This window comes from Typopeltis vanoorti, chromosome 2, assembly GCF_054136105.1.
Source record: "Typopeltis vanoorti isolate ZY-2024b chromosome 2, IOZ_Tvanoo_1.0, whole genome shotgun sequence".
Taxonomy (NCBI): domain Eukaryota; kingdom Metazoa; phylum Arthropoda; class Arachnida; order Uropygi; family Thelyphonidae; genus Typopeltis; species Typopeltis vanoorti.
The window spans coordinates 110469532-110491968 of NC_143550.1; the positions used below are offsets into that span (position 1 = coordinate 110469532).

The 22437-nt window shown below is 34.8% G+C and overlaps 1 protein-coding gene across 4 annotated transcripts; it reads left to right on the plus strand.

The window, feature by feature from the left end:
- Positions 1–15294: 15294 nt before the first annotated feature.
- On the plus strand, positions 15295–19485 carry LOC150109334 (uncharacterized). Of its 4 annotated transcripts, none has more exons than XM_090412677.1 (4): positions 15295–15332; positions 18360–18482; positions 18580–18666; positions 19314–19485. In XM_090412677.1, exons 2-4 carry the CDS (start codon positions 18366–18368, stop codon positions 19437–19439), a joined length of 330 nt encoding a protein of 109 aa, XP_090268803.1. In that variant the 5' UTR covers positions 15295–15332; positions 18360–18365; the 3' UTR covers positions 19440–19485. The 4 variants fall into 4 exon arrangements, with proteins under 4 accessions (XP_090268803.1, XP_090268786.1, XP_090268778.1 ...); XM_090412660.1 differs by lacking the exon at positions 15295–15332 and adding an exon at positions 16170–18022 and having other exon boundaries at positions 18928–19485; XM_090412652.1 differs by lacking the exon at positions 15295–15332 and adding an exon at positions 16170–18022.
- The last annotated feature ends 2952 nt before the right edge of the window (positions 19486–22437 follow it).

Below are 22437 nucleotides of genomic sequence, written 5' to 3' on the forward strand. Positions count from 1 at the left end.
GGTTAGAGACCACACATACAGTCATTAAATACCATCATATCATGCTTACCAATCAAGACTGGAATCAAAAATCTGCATTTCTGTTTAACAGAAATAGAAATGCAGAGAAATCTTTAAATATGTTAACAGTCAGATAACTAATTTTAGGACAGATGTAAGAATCTTTCCAGAAAGTTTCAACAAAATGTGCTGCTACCCTTCAAGATAGGATCTGTCTTCAAGGGTGGAACATGGTAAATTCCTTGTGAAAATGATCAAATATATTGAGTTTAAATCCAACAATCCCATTTGTTCCACATGTAGATGTTTAGAAACAGTAATTAAAAGACAGCAAGTCTTTTAATTAGCCCGTCTCATATAGCGGTAAGGGTTTTTTTTTTACCCCGAAACTCGAGTTTTTCGTCTCCCATAACAGGCAAACGGGCCACCGGCCCTGTGAACACACATGGATTACAGTCATGAATACGTCCCAGCCATATGCCGGTCCCGTATAAAATTAGGGGGGGGGGGGAAGCAATGGTTAACTACCCGGTAAAAATCTCACCAGGAATATTTTGTGGGCAATGCCTACAAAGTCACCTACGGTCGGAAAACGACTGAAAGGGAAAACCAGAAGTCTTAATTCATTCCACACTGACAATGTATCTGGCAGTGCATTTACTCTCATCATCCCTATATACCCCCATGTTTACAAAAGAAGAAATCATATTCCTGCAGTTTTTTCTTCCCCTTCATTCAAAATAAAACCAAAATCACAATATTTAGAGTTTAAGAAATAAATGTATACTTGCCAAGAAATTATATTCTTGTTTAATCCTTTGTCCAAGTTTAAACAAGCAATGTTTGTTTATACCTTGGACAAAGGATAAACAAACAATGTTTGCTTTCCACCATTCTTTCATTTTTTTTCTAATCCTGTAATAACACGAGTTGCAGTTGATTAACATCGATTCCGTTTAACTACAAAGTAAACCTGTTTCCAATCTACTTACAGTCTGCTGAACACTCAGGAGATGTATTTCCTTTTCACCAAATGCGCTCAGAGAAATCGATTCCTTTTCTCTTAATTCCTCTCTCTCTCTCTCTCTCCACGCAGTATATGTGACTATGTTCAACCTTTCAATTTAGGAATCCGCTTGATTATTTCCTCTTTCCCCCATTCTTCTATAAACAAAATAAGTCCATAAGCAGTTCAATTTATGTTGTTGTCATCATCTTCCCTAGACATTGTGTTGCGTAATTATTTACAGTATCTGCAAGTAGCGTGTGGTAAACATATTCGATGGTATGTGTTTGCTTTTGGTGAAACATATCCTCATACCCATATGCATATATATTACTTTTTTTCCCTCTCAAAGGAACATCGTTGAACACCATTAAAACACTTTTTAAATTAGTAAAACAGAATTGCATGTCCTCTTACTAATCATTTAAGAATAATTCTTGTAAAGAGGAAATCAACATTTTAACTAATTTTGAATTTTTATGGTAATCTAACAGCGAAAGAACTGATTAACATTGGATTTGAACACCTGCAGATCATACTCGTTAGGAAATACAGGATGGAAAACCTGTTCCAAAGGACAAAACAGAAGCAATTACTGGAGAGTTCTACCAGAAAAGAACTTTTTCTTCTTTCATTCAATGAATGAACGAAGAAACAATCGTTCTATAAGTTTCGGGTAACTGTATACAAAGCAGATTTGTGTCAAGTTAATAGCTGTTCAGGGGTGAATTAACGCCTGGTATGATTTCCATTGGATTTTAATGAAAAAACAGTTTGTAAATTCAAATTGAAAAGGCCCGAAGCAGTCCAACTTAGTTTCGATATTATCTAACGGAATTTCTGTTATAAAGAACGGTACTATTAGTTCTTAGTACATGCCATTAGCACCCACGACAGACCGATTAGATACAGCAACGTAGAGCGACTGAAAACGTATACAGGTGCTTAAACGATTTGGAAACTTGATAAGTACATAAATCCCACAGAGCTACGAACTGAAGTGGAGGTCTTGAATCACTGCAATGAGAAAGGACGCAAAGACATAAATGATTTGCTTAATAGGAAACAGAAGACGTATATAATAGGAAACAGAAGACGTATATATTTCTGGATGGTCAGTATTTCTAGTACATCCCTGACATTAGAATTAGGTTGTCTAAAACTAATAATGACACAGCTGTGAGTAATGAAGCGATTTAAATCAATTCTAAATTCATTCTAAATCAATTTTCGTTAGATGATATTCGCAAATACTCATATGAGATAAGAAACTGAAATGCTTATTCACCTGATATCCTCCCCATCTTTAGTGAGATTAATTGGGATTGCAATGTCTAACAACGAAAGAGCATTAGTCAGATGTTCATCCAAATTTGCAGTGATACACATGTATTTTATAACTGAATTCTAGCAAAACATATTCCTCAGAGAACTTATCTTTTCAATAAATAGCGATAATTACATTATCTATATACTTGATTACATCTTATGCACATATAGATGACTGTTTTGTTCTTTATCTAATCATGCTATATTTGCATAATCGTTTACTTAAGGAGAATTTTAACCCAGATCCATTCAAAAAACAAACAAAAAAAAAGCTCTAAGTGCACTGTAAGAGGCGCTCGCTAAATTTAAAAATTTTCTAAAATCTAATTCAGATGGAAATTCGTGGATCAGCCCAAGTAAATAATTACCTGGAATAGATTGACTTATCCAAATAGCTACTAAGAAAAGGTTATATTTGTTAATTAAAGAGCCACATTTTTGAAGATACTAGATTATCGACCATTTTATGACCTTATGAATGCATGTACATACGTAGTTTTGAATTTCGAATTCGAATTCATTCCTAGCAATATTGGCCTCTGACCTTTTTCTTAACGGAACCATAGAGGACTAGATGTTGTATTAAGAAAACCCGATTTAGCGCAGCGAATCATATTAGTCACCTATTAAATCTTGATCTCCATACTAGAGTGCCTTAACTCAACTTCTTTTATGTGATGTTCATCAGAAAACAAAACAAAAATCTAAATATATGACTAAATATGATTTGCAAAACTAAACAGGGTTTCCTTGATACAATATCTACCGAATGCCTTTGCATATCCTACATGGTAGATTTATTTAATTCGATTCAACACTGGTATATGTTAGCTTTAGTACTTTCAAAATACTGTTCTTAGGTCTTTTCATATTCCTTGTTTAGAGTTTATCCTTACCAGACAGAATGTTATTAAGGATAATACTACATCTATTTTAATTTAAATTAAATTTAGTTTTTAATCCATTAAAAAGGCACGTGTAGCTCAGTAGAAGTGACGCTTGCATCATCTGCTCTAGGCAGCTCTTAGTGGCCAACTGGAGGAACTTTTTCTAAGCCTTTCTTCCACCGCTTCCCGAGTTAGTCGATATCTGGCAAGGGCAAGCGAGTGTTTTTCTCCTGGAAACATGGGTTTTTCATCCTGTAAAATCGACCTTACAACCCACACTTTTTCAGATTTTTCAGACAAGAACATAATCTACTAGGATTAGGTACCAAGAGATGGCAGCACTTGTTTGCCAGTCTCTTCATCGGTTGCCGTTTATAATAAGTGACAGTGTTGTGCCAGCTATCTCTGATTGGCTTCTGGTGGAGATTGACCTGCCCACTCAGTCTGTAAAAGCTAGATAAGGGTAAATGGCCTTGCCTACTCCCTATAAGGAATAAAACGCATTAGCTAATTTTTTTATATATTTTTAATCCATTCAATCACAATTTACTGTATGTTTCTAAAACTAATGCAATCGGTATAAGGCTTCCCTGAACAATAATCATTATTCTTGGTTATTAACTACACTTTGATTACTTGCAAATTTAGGTATTAAACTTCTAATTTCATCACAGATTATGGTAATACAAAAATCGGAAACAGTTGATTACTTTATATGGAGTAGTCAACTGTTTAGATTACGTTAAGGCTATGAATCCAGCGTATAATACCTACGTGTGCTATCTTGTTGTCTTGCATGCTTTTTGGATTAAAAATCGGAGTATCCAAGTGTGCATTCATTTTTGCTTCATAACTTGCACTATTTTTCATTCTACCCGAAAGCGTAAATTTTTGCTCACTTAATAATTTCTGATTGGACAGAAATGCTGATAACTACATTAGAAGGGTAATAACCACAAACAAAGAAGGAAAATAAACAAATAAATATAAACTGTATACCTGGTGAAGGCTGATTTATTTTTAGGAAGCAAATAACTAACACGTTGCAGATTAGTTTGCTCAGAGTCCAAGGTTATACAAGTTACTTGATACTACTGTGTTTGTATTATTCTTTGTGAATTTAGTTGGGAAGTCATGAATATTATTGGAATTCTATAAATAAAATTCAAATGTACATTAAATTATTTAATTCGATACAAGTTGATATATCCAGGAAGGGAAGGATTTGACCGTTAAGATAGCCTTGAAAGATATAATTATTACTTTTAAGAGATGAGTTCGGAGATAGAAATATAATCAGTTTCTTAAAAATATAACATCGGATGGAAGAGTTTTGGAAGTGAAGGTGTACAACATTTTCGGAATATGGGGGAACTGCAAAAGCCCCGAAAAAAGTGTAACGTCATTTAAGGATGATTCTCATTAAAATATGCTGTTAATCGAGTTATATCATGATGCAATACACAGCAGAAAGAGTAAGAAAGTGCATAGTAAAAATGAAACAGTGGTCAATGTTTATATATTGCTCTTGAATTTATAAAATTCAAGATCAAAATGTATTTCGATTAAACTGCTAATCTCCTGCATAGATCACAAAAAATTTGCATATTACTTAGTCCTGTTGTTTCTACCGTCGAAGAGGGCATTCATCATTTTTAATAGGACAGTGTATAAAACAATATCGTTTATAAAATACAGAAATTTAGTCATTCAAAATTATATATTGTTTAAAAGTTACCTATACCTAAATATGGTATAATCCTGGTAACATCATTATGAAAGATACAAAATTGCACAGATGAACAAATAACTCCGAACACGATCGGGTTATCTGTCATTAGCATTTGGCTCTAACAAGCACTTTTTGATATTTAAATACAAATAAAAGTATTCTGTTTTAAAAAACAACACTAATATTGCATCCAACAATAATACATTTTAAAAGCTCTAATGTTAGCATGGCTGAGGTTCTTTGCCAGAGCAAGGGAAATATTTTTGAACAGAAGCTGTTTTAGTTAAATACAGATTTAATCCCTTAACTATCAGTTTGCTAAAGTCAGATTAAAAGCACATAATCATTTTTAAACAGGGTCGCCCCATGCAGTAGCATATTTTGCGGCCCTTCTCCCTTATTTTTCGTATTGTTTATGACAACTTTGCCGCCCCAAAAAAACTTGTCGCCCTCTGCAAATGCACGTTCTGCACTGTCGGTAGAGCCGGACCTGTCCTTAAATAATGCCCACTATTGGAAGAGAATTTGGAAACGTGTGATATTAATAAGGGGGGAAATACCGAAATGATGTGAAGGCAGAAAATATAACAGTTTTCATAGATAATATGAATGTTTTCGGATTAACACAGAAATTTAACGCATTTCAAAAATCTTGAAAATTATTCAAAAACTTTAAAAAACAAAAAAACACCACACAAGATCCAGTTACATTTAAATCAACAATTAGAGAGATTTGAAAAAAAAAAAAGGGGGGGGGGTAAATTTATTTTGAAATTTACCTTGAAATAGGGCGCCAAAAATCGCCGAAATAGATACACGCATTTAACATTGAAGCAATTAATTAAGATAAAAAGAAAGTCACTGCAATAAATTGAAGAAAAAAAAATAATGATTCCAGAAAATACTCCAAAATGGTCTTATATGATAATGATGATTTGGCACCACGTCAACTCTGTGTTTGCATTTTTATTATGTAAACGTCACACAAAATATTGTAAACCTAAGGTCAATTGGCAGAGCCCTCTGCTACTAATGGCTCACGAAAAACGTAAAGCAAGTTTGAGACGGTTAATAGTTGGAAGGAGATTCAATCGTTCGCTGCTGTTGGCACACTCAACCCCGATGAGTTTTTGGATTCTCTGGAGGTGTCACATAATAATAATAATAATAATAATAATAATAATAATAATAATAATAATAATAATAAAGATAGAGTAAAATTCACTCATTCGCGCTTAGAACTATGAAACTATAGAGTAAATTACTCACTGTTAGATGGAGCACTGTACAAGTTATCAGTCGATACCAGATACATCGAGTTTTTCTGTTGGATACTGCACAAAATCGAGGTAAAAACAGGAGCGATTTCAGGCACGTCCGTTCTTTTATTTTATTGTCAAACTTCTTATTTTCATCTTAAATTGTCCAAACTCTAAAAACTAATCTTGAGCATCAAAATGAAAAGTTAATTAACCCATTCTGAAAGAGTTAACATTTTGATACAATCATTAACTATAATCCAAGTATAATTATCCGGGATACGACTACAATAGTATTTGTACACAATACGGAAATTTGTTTACATTTTACAGCCAGCTTTTGTTGGTTGTAAACAAGCAAGCACATTTGCCAAATACAGTATAAATAAATTGTCAGCCGCCTGATTGGTTAGCCTATCAGCTCTCTGACCAGCAGGCTGCGGATTCGAATGTTGCACAGGCATGAATATTTGCGACTGTCTTTAGGAGAGAGAGAGAGAGAGAGAGAGAGAGAGAGAGAGAGAGAGAGAGAGAGAGAGAGAGAGAGAGAGAGAGAGATGATTATTAATCTCCGACTCAGTCCACCGCCTCTCTTATTGAGGGGACTGAATTGGCTAGATAAAGCTACATGTTTGGTCTCTGGAGCATGATTTCCGAATTATGTAAAAAATAAATATATAATTAATAAAATCAGAAAAATATAAGAATTAATAAACAAAGAAAAATCATTAGTCCACTCACGGTACTAATGTTTACAACTTTTCGTGGGTTAAAGCATATGTAGGAAAAAGAGGATGGGCGTCTATGCCATTTGCTCCAGGATTTTCATTGGCAAGCAAATGGATGCCTTGGGTCAGAGAGGCTAAAATCAAGAGAACGATTTAAGTTTAAAAAATAATATGACTAATGAATAGATTTAAAATTTTTAGTACCTAAACTGCGAAACACTTCTGGAATGGTGAGAAGCGACACACACCACCCAGCTTTTGAATATGTGATATTGTTTTGGCGTGGTTTTTAATGCTATTTTTTTCTTGTGTGACCAAATAATTTCAGCAAATAACTGCCAAAGACTCGTTTTATATGTTCAAATAAATGTTTTATGGAGTTCAGACTAAAGCAACTCATTAAACAGAGAAAGACTATGTAGCTTGATGTAATTTCCCGTTTATCCCAAACTTACCTTCGCTGGGTGCTACATACAACAGCAATGCAATTGGTTCACCATCCTTCTCAAAAAACTGGAATCATAAAATTAGAGAAAAATTACATCTTGTTCATCAGGGGCGAATATTCCAGGTGTGCGATACTCATTCAGAGAATAGCAATATTACCGATATATTTTTTCATTTATTCACGTTAAAGACTTCCCTAATTGCTTGCAGACTTCGCATGATTCCTAAAAGTAAACACATGAAGAGGACACTTTTCGACGCGTAAGCATTGCATCGTATTCATGTTAATAGCCCGGGTGTGCGTTCAAAATAGATACACTTTTGAACCCTTTGAAAAGATGTATAGATGGCGCAGCTGGCCAAATTCTTAGCGTTCTTGTAGTTTTAAACCGCTCAGAAGGTGAGGCAGAGTGCACTCTGAGACAATAGCACCTAGAGGCTGTGATTGGTTATTGTGTCAACCAATCCAATCGAACGTTGCCATTTGTCATGAGTAGCTGTTTTTGTTTTATGAATTTCATCTGTTTTGCGTGCGTGAAATGTGAACTGACGTGGTAGTAAAGTTTTTATATATAATACAGACAAGTTTTTAATATATAATTTTCGATAAATTTATAACTTTTTTGCCCACACATTGCCTCCCACTCTGTGCAGATTTGATTACATTTAACTGAAAATTAAAGTATTCAAAGTTATCATACAATTAATTGCATTAGACCAATTAAGATGAGCACTGATGTGCTATGCACTCTTAAAACTTTCATATATCGATCAAAATGCAATCATACGGTCAAACTGACTTGATTTTTTAGCTCGGGTTACATAAGCCACGCCAGCGCACCCAGCCGAAATGGGCACGCGTCGTCACTGGTGCTTATATTGTATGCTCTAACCTGTGCTTCCCAAACTTATGTATATAAAGGCCTCTTGGAAAAATTAAAATATTTCACGGTCCCCATCGAAAAAAAATCGTAATACAGACATATATTATTATAATATTTATTGTATTTATATTCAATACAAAACATACACAGCGAATATCGCAAAAATCAAATGCAAATATTATATTTTTAGCATCTTACATACACATTTGACACTGCACACTTAGTATGAAAACATTTTAAATTTGTTTTCATTATTTCACGGTTCCCCAAGGGTGGCTCAGAGCCACAGTTTGGGAAGCGCTGCTCTTAAACCACAAGAGCTAAAGCAAGACCTTCTGGGCATTAAACGTAAAAACGACATTAAACTGAATGGCCTCTCAAAATGGACTATACAACGTTTTTGACTCCTCAAAACAATCATGAAACAATACGAAGGAATGTAATTCCATGTTTATATTTCAGTAGTTGTTGCTGTTATTCATGTTGAAGATTCTGGGACATAAAGTGACGTGGAAACTGGAATGTAAATAAATAATTTATTAGCTTAAATTAATTATTTACCACCGACGTTTCGCTAGCTTTATCAGAGGCAATTTAACATTACACAATCAGTGAAGACAAACTAAAATGACCTGAATATCAAGGATAGTCACGTGTGTGGAGGGCGACACAGTGGCGCTCTTCATGACGATTCCTATTGTTAATGTTGATGGACAGATTGGGCCGTGCGCCAAAATCTGTTTAAAACCATACCGTCAATTCTGTTACAGTTAACAGGGTTTTGTAGAACTTGGGCTGCTTGCTGGAACAGTCACTCCGATTTGAACCGGGATTTGTATAGGGGGGGGGGGGCTGGGTTTCTTCCATCTTATGAAGCGGCCTTTCTCAATGGCATGCTGAGATAAACTGCTCTTTGGTTCTCCATTCTGGATGTATTTTTTGTATTCTTTTTTCCTAACCCCTTCTGAATACGGAGGGTTTCTATTTCATACATTTCCAGCATTTTTGAACCGATCTCAAGAATCCTTATCAAAATACAAATCTTGTGGTTGCACTCATTCCGTTCAACAAACTCTCATCTTGGTTCCCATCTTCTAAAGATAAATGATCCCCATTTGCTATTCCTGGCGTCTACATCAAGTTCCTTGTGAATTTCACCTTTCTTACTTCGGACAAACTGGGAGTTCTGTGGAAGAGATTACAACAACAACACCAATCTCACATCAAGAAATCTAGCCTAGCACAACACAAAAGTGATGCCACTGACAGTGACCTCGAAGATATGGGAAAGTCTCATTCAAATCAGACATCATTAACATTTAAAAAAAAATAATCTGTTGTTTTCTTTATAACTATTGGTGGGAATAGATGGCGTTGAATTTAGTTAACGTGTAGAATTTAAATAGTAGCGTGATGAAGTGTGAACGTCGGGTTGCACAAAAGTGGAGTGCCCTTCTGCGATAAATCCTTGGGCGGGAGGTCGCATATTAATAATAAACATCATGCTACTCTATTTCAAATAATCCATTTTTGCTTTCTATGTTGTATTCGACAAGTCTTATGCCACTGATGATGACCTGCAATTTTCAGATTTAAATATTTAGCTATTAAAGTTTATTACTTTAGTCATCAATTTGTCCTACTTTTATGGCACAATTATCTCTAAAAAAATCAGAACAAGCGCAAATATAAAGTCAATATTTCTGGAACAGAAAACTTCGTAGATAATCATTAATCATTTACAAGCTAATAGCTTAATTTAGCATTATCAGAAGCAATTTATCAGAGCGGTGAACCAAAAGCTATGTAAAATCATACCATTCGTTTTGTTACAGTTAACGTTCTGTAGAACTTGTGCCACTTCCAGGAACAGCATTTTATATTTAAATTGGATTTGCGAAGCAGCCTAGCTTTTTTCCATGTTATGAAATGATTTTTCTTTATGCGCTTTTCAAGTTGTAACAGTCGTTATGGCTAAATTAGGCAGAGAAATGTGATATTACAGCTATCAGCAGGTTTTACAAGCACAAGGAAAGCACTCGCAGAGAACTTATAAAAGCTTGTCGAAAACTCACTAAAAGCTCATGGGGAAGACCTGAAATCCCTGTTATGACAAAGCAGCTGAGGCATCCAAAGATCAGAAATCTCGCTCCAGGTATTTCTTCTGTTATCAGCAATCCTTTGCTTCAGATATCTCTAAAATTTTCCTGGAAATTTTTTACTGATGACAAGTGATCGATTCTAGCTAATTAATTTGTGCATAAAATTTTGGTTCTTTATTATTGCTATCTTTTATATTGGAAGTGACCTCCCAAAGAAGCCAATTAAAAGAGGTCACTCAGTGAAATAGTGAAACAGATTTTTTTCAACTCAGTGGTGAAATTCGAGTTGTGTGCTCTGAAGAATTCGGGAATTCATTCTGATTTTATTATTATCAAATAAATCCACTAACTCCTTTTATTTCCTATAGAGAGCAGACAGACCCTTTTAGTCTCACGTATCTTTTAGAGATTCAAACTCCACTGGTGGTCAATTAGAGATAGCTGTTTCAGAGGTTTGTAATTCTCACGCCACTTTTTCCTGTTTGCCAGAGTCTGGAACTCACAAATTCTCACTCTGTCTTCATAATCTGTATGTCATAATTCCAAATTCATTTTTAAAACTCTCTTTTGCACACTCTCCACTGTATCAGAAACACTACGTGGTCAGCTAAAAAAAAAAAAAAAGAAGGAAAATGGCTTCTTATTTTTACATGTCAATGTTCGTTTCAATTATTCTCTGAATTGTATTTGCAATGTTTTCTATATGGCTATTAAATTTCAACTTCCTGTCTTCTACAGCTCCATGATCCATAACTTGATCAGTTTCTTCCAGCATAATCCTACCGACATCGGATATCTAATCGCACTAAAGTGGATGACTTCGCATTTACGAACATTGAACCGATTGCCATTTTCACATACCCATAATCCAAACTTTTACAAGTACCGCATATTAGCCACATTCTTAAATATCCTACCTGTCTTTGCATCATCAGTGGTTTCACCTGTCAAATCAATCTCAATGTCATTGATGTAAAGATCGAATAATAATGACCAAAGGACTGATCCTCTTTGGTACACCAATGGTCACCTTACCTTAAATCCTGAAGACACACAGTTCCCATATATGATATCTAATAGTTAGCCATTCGTACAGTTTGAAACCAAGATTCGACGGAATAGGTTGACTAATCCATATTCCGGGATTGTCTCATGTTTGTAGATGTACGAGATGTGTAAAATATCTCGTATGTGTTCAGGGGGGTCGGATTTCCTGTTTTGAGTGACGAAAACCCGAGTTTCCTGGAGAAAAAGATCTTTCACCTCAGTACGTGACCGGCTAACTCCAGGAAAAACCAATATCAGTATATTATAGTCAGATTTTCAATTTACGCGTTTGAGATTACCGTTTGAAAGAAGAGAGGTTTTATTTATTTATTTATTTTTAAAGTCAATAAAATGCGAAAAAACGATCGCTGGACTGTCACGGCGCACCGGGCGTCCCCCTCGGTGGTGGATGAGGGAGATGATCGGTGGCACTACTTTGTAGGCCTCCCGGCTAGGTCCATGGGACCTGCTAACCAACGACAGCTACGGTTCTCCATTCATATTGGGGGTTGAATGGTTCTGGCGGCCCAATCCGTAAAAAATGCCGCTGTGTAAAATATCATGTCTACACAGAAAAGAATTAAAGCCTTTGTAGTCTCAATATGCCCGGAACAGTGGTGTCAGGGTGATATAGCAGGCCCTGCGGTATCGTCAGTCCGTGACTGCTATAAAGAAACTCGACGCAGAAATTGCTTGAATGTTGCTACTTGGAATGTAAGAGGATTGAATAAATGCGGGAAATTGGCTAATGTGATGAGAGAGATGGAGAGACTGAATATTAGTATACTAGGAATAAGTGAAACTTTTTGGAAAGGATCATCAGATTTTGAGTCGAAACTTCCAAATGGCAAGATATATAAAATATATACGTCAGGTGGTGAAATATCAAGAAGAGGTGTTGCGTTTATTGTAGAGAAGAAACCTACTGAAAACATTATCCATATAATCAAAAAATCAGATAGAGTAATGGCAATTCTAGTGAAATCTAAACCTAGAGATATGATGATTATCCGAATATATGCTCCTACAGAACAGAATGAGGAAGCAGAAATAGGTATCATGTATGATGAAATAGAAATAGAAATATAAAGGAAGTCGGAGGCAAAAAAGATCGATTTATTTGTGCTATGGGTGACTGGAACGCAAACGTTGGATCAGAGAGAACATCTACACACGTGGGTCCATTTGGACTAGGAATTCGGAAAGAGAGAGGACAAAAGCTGATTGATTTCTGTAACAAGCACAATCTCATCATACCTAACACTTATTTTGAGCAAAAACCAACAGCAAGATACACATGGGAAAGTCCAGATGGAAGATACAAAAATCATTTAGACTATATTGTAGTCAGTAAACGTTGCTTCAATGGAATACAGAACTCAAAAGTGATGCCAAGTGCTGACTGTGGATCTGATCATAGACTGGTCTTAATGAAGATAAATATTCGCCTGAAAACAATAAAATTTAAAAGAAATCAACCCCTAAAATGAGATCTGCAAATGGTACAAAATCAAATTATAAAATCAAAATTTAATGAAAATATTTCAGAACTGCTGTCTGCACAGTTACAAAACGAAAATGAACCCTCTCAGTGGAATAGACTACAAGCAGCTATCATAACATCTGCTAAAAACCACATCAATAAACAAGAAGAAAGAAGGAAAAAAACCATGGTTAACTCAAGAGGTAATCAACCTTATTAATGAAAGAAGAACATGGAAAAGAGGCGCAAATGAAGAATAAAGGTTAAGATATAAAACTTTGGATAAAAGAATCAAACAGTTATGTAAAAGATTGAAAGGAAACTGGGTAAATAGGCAGTGCACTGAGATAGAAGAATTGCAAAATAGGAACAAAACCAGAGAAGCATTCCTGAAAGTGAAAGAACTTAATGGAAAAACAAAACGCACACAGTCTAATAACATCAAGGACAAAGATGGAAACATACTCACTGATAAGGAAAAGTTAAATGGAAGATGGATGAAGTACTTATCAGATCTATATGATGATGATAATGGTAACATGTTAGATGATTCACAACACCTTAAGTTAAACATAACAACAGATACCACTCTACCCAGAAGAAAGGAGGTTGAACACGCAATCAAGAATCTTCCTAATAATAAATCCCTGAGTGTGATAATATTCCAGCTGAGTTGGTGAAAGCTTTGACTGGCAATAATAACAACTATTTAGTGGAATCCATTCAGGACATCTATAAAACAATACAATTACCTGAAGTTTTTGCAACATCTATCTGCATACCAATTCCAAAGAAGCATAATGCACAAAATTGTGTGAATTACAAAAGTGTGAGCCTAATATCCCATGCATCTAAAATTATTTTAACCTTCGTTAACAAACAAATTGAAAGTGCCATAAGCAGTGAATTGAGTGAACAACAGAAAGGCTTCATAAGAGGAATGGGAACCATTAATGCTATCCCGGAACTAAAAATACTAATAGAAAGATCGCTTGAAAGAAATAGGAACATTTGCATATGCTTCATAGACTTTCATAAGGCTTTTGACCGGGTAAAACATAATAAAATGTTCAATATATTAGATAAATTAGACATAGAAGATCATGTACTTAAGATTATAAAAATGATTTACACCAAACAGAAAATGCAGCTGTTTAACTCTGAGACTTCTGAAGGGAAAATAAAAAAGAGGAGTTATACAAGGTTGTATCCTTTCACCAAATCTATTTAATATCTATAGTGAGACAGTGATGAAAAAGATTGAAAAACAAAAAACATGAATTGTTATCAATGGTATAAAATACAACAATCTTAGATATGCTGATGATACCATTCTAATAGCAGAAAACAGAAACAAATTAATCAAATTACTGCAGATACTAATTGAAGAAGGTAAAGAATTTGAATTAGATATTAACGCAAAAAATACCAAATTTATGAAAATCTCAAAAGAAAGCAGATCTGAGCCAGAAATATTCATAAACAATATGAAAATTGAACATACAATAGAATACAAATATTTAGGCACCTACTTTACTGCAGATGGAAATCAAGATAAAGAAATAAAAATAAGAACAGCCATAGCTAAAGATGCATTCTGGAAAAATAAAGATCTGCTCAGAAGGTTCTATGAGTATCGAGACAAAGAAAAGAATGATAAGAACATTAGTGTATCAGTTTTCACATATGGAAGTGAGACCTGGATATTCAAGAAGAGAGTAAGGCAACAGACAATGGCCTTTGAAATGTGGTGCTATAGGAGAGCTCTGAAAATCCCATGGACAGAACATGTGACAAATATAGATGTCCTACAGAGAATGAGAACACAGAGATCTTTATTACAGGAAATGATCCAGAGAAAGATGAGATTGGCAGGACATGTACTGAGAAGTTCTGCAGGACAGAGGATATTAACAGTTTTAGAAGGAAAAATTATGGGAAAAGGATCAAGAGGCAAAAAACGAAGGACATGGCTGGAAGATATAAGATCATGGACAGAATCACATGGCTATGCAGAAACAAAAAGGAAAGCCACCAACAGAGAGAACTGGAAGGACATGGTGCTGCACCCTATCACCGAGGAAGCTACATGAAGAAGAAGAAATGCGAAATGTGGGTATAATTACACCTGAAGACAAGGTATTATTTTCTTCCAGGAAATGCTTTGAATTGTTTTGACTATTTTTATGGATATAAATTTTCCTTCTAAGAAATATTCTCAGGAGTTTCTATAATACATTTAAAGTGGCAATTCTATTCCAACCTAAAAGCAATAATTTAGTACAGTACTGTGTTCTTATTTCAAAAATACAACGTAATTCTCGCGAGATTGCTATGATACGCACGAATTAATCGCTAGGATATAGGGAACGATACTTGTGAAATCTGAGAAGCAATTTAGATCTGTTCATTTTTTGTGGGTCAATACGTAAGTTATTAAAATTAAAACATTTGTTTGTTATTTTATTTTTAAATTTGTTTTAACATAATAAACAAGTAAAATACGACAGAAAAATAAGAAAAATGATGTCGATCTATAACGCTATTTGTTATCGAAAATGAAACGAAACGGTTTAGGCCTAAAATATGCAATTTCGACAACTTACTGTAATTGCTTAATGAGTTATTACAGTACTATTGAAAGCAGTTATTGATAGTAATGTCCTGTCAATTGCATGATTATTTTGAAGCATATATTTTCGATTTCAATTAAATAACATTTCACACAAGTTACATTGTAGTCAAATATTTTTTAACAATAATTAAAAGATCATTGTATGCTTTTAAATGACCGTTTATCATATAAATATAATAGTATGAATATGCTGTCTTGGACTCCCTGGACGTGTCACATAATAATAATAATAATTGCTGTAGCACAGTCATGTAAAAATCGGCATGAATGTGCAAACCACATTATTATTATTATTATTATTATTATTATTATTATTATTTCGTGACACCTCCAAGGAGACTAATCGAGGGAGGATCTACTCGAACAGAGCCTATAGTACAGTGGTGTTCAACCTTTTTTACTGCGCGAGCTACTTTTCTGTAAAAAGTTATTCGGCGATCTACTCTCTTATATAGATCACGTTCCCCCAACCTGATATCTGATTACGCACAAATAAACAACTAAAAACTTTATTTGTGTATTTAAAAATGTATTTATCACTTTTAATTATTTTAATACAACAAAAAAAAAAAAAAAAATATATATATATATATATATATATATATATATATTGGAATAAAATATTTATTTCTCTATTTTGGAAAACCAAAGTTAGAAAAAAACAACAGATTGATTACAAATTCACAAATTACAGGAAATGCTGGTTGATTAAAAAAAAAAGTTATTGTGAAATTTGGCATTGTTTGGACCTCGCAATATTTTCATAGTCAAGTTGATATGAAGAAATGGCCAATCGCAGACAATCATCGAAATGATCATTTGTAATTTGGTTTCTTAACTGATTTTTTATGACGGTCATATTTGAAAAAGCAGATTCTGACAAGTATGTCGATCCGAAATATGACAGAATTTTTCGCATAATATCAGTTAATATTGGGAATTTTTCATGTGCATACTTCCAAATGACTTCATTGTTTATTGATTTTAAATGTAAACTATTCTGAATGTTTATTATCTCAAGTTCTACTTCAGCTTGGTTTATATCAAACAGCCCACTAATTTTATTTGACATTTCTGTGATGTTCAAGTTTTCTTGAAATGGATTATTGATAAAAAAATACACTCATTTCAGTTTCATTAAAATCTTTAAATCTTGAACTTATTTCTTCCACAACTAATTCTATTTCATGAATAAATTCTTTAAAATCATAGCGAAGCATTTCTTAATTTAGTTCAAAAAATTTTAATAAGTATGGGAGATGTCTAAATTCGCAGTCATTTATATATATTTTTTGATAAAAGTATTGTTGGAAAGTTTTTATTGAACTTAACATGTCGATTAAATTTTTATCTCTACCTTGTAACTCTAAATTTAAATAGCTTAAATTCGTACAGAAATCTACTAAAAATGGTAAGTGTAACAACCATCTTTTATCACTTTTAAAAGATGGTTGTTATTTATCCACAATTGTGAATAAATATCTCCTTTTTCATCAAGAAAAATTTTTATATCGTTAATTATTACAAGAAATCTTTCTAAAAATTGACTTCTGCTGAGCCAGCGAACATTATTGTACAACAGAAGTTCCCTATCATCATCTGCCTGTAATTTAAATAACTACAGGTGCAGGGCTTTTCCTCGAACAGAATTTACAATTTTAAATTTTTATTAGGCCTCCTCTGAGACCGCGCATGAAGTTTGGCAATCCCCAAAGAATCGGTATGAGTCTTTCATCTTAAGTTTCAAGTTCGGCACGCATTTTGTTCTCCGCTTTCTTTTGATTGTACGTTGTCGGCCATTGGAAAGTTGTTTGAACTCTTTCTGACTGATTTCGGAGATGTTTACACTTAGAGCCTGCAAGCTTTTCTCATGCATACAAGTTTCAATAACAATCTTTCTAATGCCGCCATGTACAGCTTCGGCAACAAAAACATTGCCTTTGTTTTTAACACTCTAACATATTCTTATTAAAGCAGTATATACAGTTAGCTTCAAAAGAGTTATTTACAAAAACATCTAATACAAACTATACCGAGACAAACAAAGTTTATTTTTTTACAATATTCACATGGGACTTAACCTAAGTAAAAAATCGATGTAATGTGCTTTGGAATATTTAATATTTAAGCTACAATGGAGTTTTTACACTTTGCTTATATGATCAGTGGAAGTCAAATCGCTATTTGACTTCCACTGATCCAAATTAATTCATTTATCCGGACTTATAAGAAAATTACTGATTTGACAATTTTAACGAAAAATAAATAAACAATAGGAATACACTTAAAGCGAATTAAAAATAATACAAAATAATGATAAATAAAATATTATGTTTTCAGTTTTAATTAAATTTGTAAGTAAGGAGGCATACACAAGAGATCGACCAAAAATCGTTCCGCGTCGACCGGTCGATCGCGATCGACGGGTTGAACACCCTTGCTATAGTACTATCTACTATCAGCTGCTCAAAAAAAAAAAAAAAGTAACTACCATTTTCACAGTTTTCCCAAGATGTTTATATTGTTTATTTTAATATTATTTTTATTATCTAATTTTGGTATTTTTTTAGACTCTTAACTCACATTTCATATTGCCATAAAGCAGTGGGAAGTCTAATTTCTTAATTTACAAGGATTGTAAATAAAGCAGTAGCAATATGTGCATAAAATGTAAAACAGCTTATTTATCAAGTCTATACAATTACATCCCTTCAACGTAATCTCCTGTCATGTTCTGCACCTGTTCCTAAATTTGTGGGAGCATACTAACCTAGCGATTTTTTTTTTCCTCTCTCTCTCTCTCTCTCTCTCTCTCTCTAGTGTAAAATGCCTAACATAAGACATGAATCTTCAGAGGTGATGCCTGATGTTGTGCGGTTAAATGTAACTGTACGGTTACATTTAGTAAATAGAAGATTTTGGTGGGCAATATGGTTTGTATTTGTAAGTATAATTTCTACCGTTTAATTACAATATAAATGAAGAAAATTAAAGAAAGTAAAGAAAATTCTACTGCTAATACTTAATTTCTCTTATGCAGATGGTAGCTATATTCCTGCGTGCTTTCATCCTGCTTTTGCCGGCTCCCTTTGAATCCATCGAGCGGTCGCCGTTCGAGCTAAAGCAGGTAATTACTGTTGCTGTTTTATTAAATTCATTTGGTGATAAGTGCATTAATATTATCTTATTTATTTTTAATTTATTTTGCAATTATTAAATTATTAAAAGGTTATTATTAATAGCTGCTGTAAATGTTATTGGAACAATGGGTATTTATTTATTTATTTATTTTTGGTTTAATATATGTATCATTTCATAAGGCTGTAGTTCGTAGCGGGACCAATGTACTCCGATTGTATTAATTGCAAGGCCATTTTTTTCTTTCCAGATTGAACTTAAAGAGTGCAAGGAAGGTGAATTTTAGATTGTTTTGGCATCTGAGCTCTTAATATAATTATTAAGAGTCCCCACCACCACCGGATACATATTAGATTATCTGCTCTTGAGTTTCCTTGTATTGTGAGGCCATAAGCTGTATCTTGTTTATAATTTATGCGTATATGAGGCCATGATGCAAAGTTTTGTGTGAAAGTCACATGAAAGAAACAATATTCATGAGCTGTCGTGCTACATAGTTCCAACGTTTACCAGTTTTGTGTTTGCTAAATTTGCAAAAATTCTAAAAGCAATTTATAATTTCAAGTAATGTTTGCAATCTTTTACTCCCTTTGCTTTCTCTCACTGAAATTTATGTGTTTTGTTTCTTTTTACCAGGCATCATTGAAATCATCCCTTGGACTGACTTCACTGCTGCTCTGTTGTAAATATGCCCTTAGATGTGCTGTCGCAGTTATGTTTATCAGTGTACCATGTATCATTCTCCTCACTGTATATATATGACTTTGAAACTTATCCTTGGACACGATTAAATCTATTTTTATAAAAAGTAGATGTAGTTTCTCTTACATTATTTTCAATTTGCACTCAGTATATATTAAGAACCGTCGCACAATTTAACTTTTAAGCAGAGGCGTAGCTAGGGGGGGGGGTCCTCCCCCGGCGGCACTTTGACGTTTTTGAACTTTTGCAGTTAATTCTAAAATACAGTCTCGAGAACGCAGTTCAAAATATTGTAATACTACTGCTGCGAATTTTCCTCACAATCGCTATAAGTGTTGTTAGTTGTGAGAGGAGTTTTTTGCTAACAGAAAAGCAAGAAAAATAGCATTTTAGAATATTGAAATTAAAGTTTTACTTCAAAAATAAACATAGTGTTTTAATTTATTTCCCTAAACGTCGTTTTGACTTTTTGTAGTATTTTTGGTGTGTATTGAGAGGGCGGCAAACTCAGGGGCTGCCCCGGGCGACAAAAGCTCTAGCCACACCACTGCTTTTAACTGTACTCGTGATAAAACACAAGATAAATTTCAACTACTGGTTACACGGTGTGTGTGTGTTCCTGAAGGACCGGAGAAAATTTTATCTTCGAAGTATATTATGTTTATAATAATAAGAAGAATACACGTTGAACGTGCACATGGGAGACTAGTAGGCCGTGCCGTAACGAGGGCGTGGCGAAAGAGGCGCCCGCCACGGGCGCAACACTAGGTTCGGCAATATGCCGCTTTAGACAAATTCTGCAACACACTGCAACTCATTTTGATGGGGTTAATAGTAAGTATTTAATACATTGCATTTAATAATTTAACTTGTTACATTTACATTTTTCTAAATTTTTGTCATTTTTGGGTTATGGGAAGCGCAAGTTAGACACTTGCCATATGCGTTTCACACCCTCGTTACTGTACTGTTAGTAGGGAACTCAATATCGGTCACAGGCAGGAGTTGACATGGTTTTCAACCAAAATAAAATGTTCCTTCGGAGCAATTCAAATGATTTTTTTTAATCCATTCAATCACAATTTACTGTATGTTTCTGAAACTAATGCAATCGGTATAAGACTTCATGAAACAATAATCATTATTCTTGATTATTAACTACACTTTGGTTACTTGCAAATTTAGACATTAAACTTCTAATTTCAATTCAGTATCAGCGATTATGGTAACTCAAAAATCGGAAACAGTTGACTACTTTATGTGGCGTAGTCAACTGTTTAGATTACGTTAAGGCTGTGAATCCAGCGTATAATACCTACGTGTGTTATCTTCTTGTCTTGCATGCTTTTTGGATTAAAAATCGGAGTTTTCGAGAAGAAAATCTGGGACTGTTCCATATGAGACCGATTAACCCATTTTTAACTAAAAAAAACTTATAAATGTTGCTCTCGTACTAAAACCGGATCTTTTCAATCAAATATCTTGTCTGTGCATTCTAATTTCAGCTCAGAGCAGAAACAAATAATTTGTTTTGGCTTCATTACTTGCACTATTTTTCATTCTACCCGAAAGCGTAAATTTTTGCTCACTTAATAATTTCTGATTGGACAGAAATGCTCTAACGACATTAATAACCGCAAACAAAGAAGGAAAATAAACAAATAAATGTAAACAGTATACCTGGTGAAGGCTGATTTATTTTTAGGAAGCAAATAACACGTTGCAGATTAGTTTGCTCAGAGTCCAAGGTTATACAAGTCACTTGATACTACTGTGTTTGTGTTAGTCTTTGTGAATTTAGTTGGGAAGTCATGAATATTATTGGAATTCTATAACACATATATACATCTTCAAGACCCACCTTTCCTAATTGGGTTGTGGGGGAAGCAGCTGCAAGAGGATCTTCCAATGATCACCATCCAAGGTTTTGGATGTACTCTATCCAGCGAGTCCTTGGCCTTCCACGTGGCCTCCCACCCTCTGGCTTGGCAAAGAGGGCCTGCTGGGGGAGCCTTTCTTGTGGCAATCTGACCAAGTGCCCGCGCCAACGTAACTGTGATCGCTCAACACGGAGAAGCAACGGTTGAGTATTGAAGGTTCCCGAATTGCAGAGCTTCTGACACTGTCGAGTCGTGTCAGCCCTGCAACCCATCGAAGGAACCTCATTTCAGCCGCTAGGATTCGTGTCCGCATTCTTTCGGTCATTACCCAACTCTCATGACCATAGGTGAGGATGGGGAATAGACTGTATTGAAGACAGCTAGCTTTGCCTTCTGGCTAACTCCCGCTTCAATACTACCGAACGGCCAAGCTCCCGCAATATTGCGCTTGCTGAGCCAATCCGAGTATCTAGCTCTACGTTCCACTTTCCATCACTCGTGAATATGGACCCAAGGCACTTAAACTTCTCCATTTGCCTCAGTGGGACTCCACACACACGTAGAGTGCACTGGGATGGTTGTCTTGAGACCACAAATGTTTCAGTTTTGGCCACACTGATCTTCATTCCAGCTTCTGCACAAACAGCTACAAACCTATCCAGGGTCAGCTGGAGGTTATCTGTGAAAGAGCTAAGCAGAACTAGGTCATCTGCAAAAAGCAAATGTCCAATGCTACACTTCCAATTCTGACACACCCACTACCTTGGCTGTGCCTATCAATCCAGTCCATAAATATTATGAAAAGGAGGTGTGACAGATCTCACCCTTAGCAGAGGCCAATGGAGACTGTGAAAGGTTCAGACTTTGTGCTGTTTACCCTGACAAACTCCGGGCATTCATACAGGGACTTGATGGCAGCTAATAGTTCGTCATCCGCTCCGTACTTCTATACTACTTGCCAAAGCTTATCCCGAGGAACCCGGTCATATGCCAACTCCACAAAACATGTGTAGGCATTCTTGGCATATTCCCAAGATTTCTCAAAGACTTGCCTTAAAGTGAAGATTTGGTCAGTTGTGCTTCTTCCAGGACGAAAGCCATATTGTTCTTCCTGTAACTTTGACTCAACTATGCTCCTGCACCTTCTTTCCAAGCACCTAGCATATACTTTCCCAGGC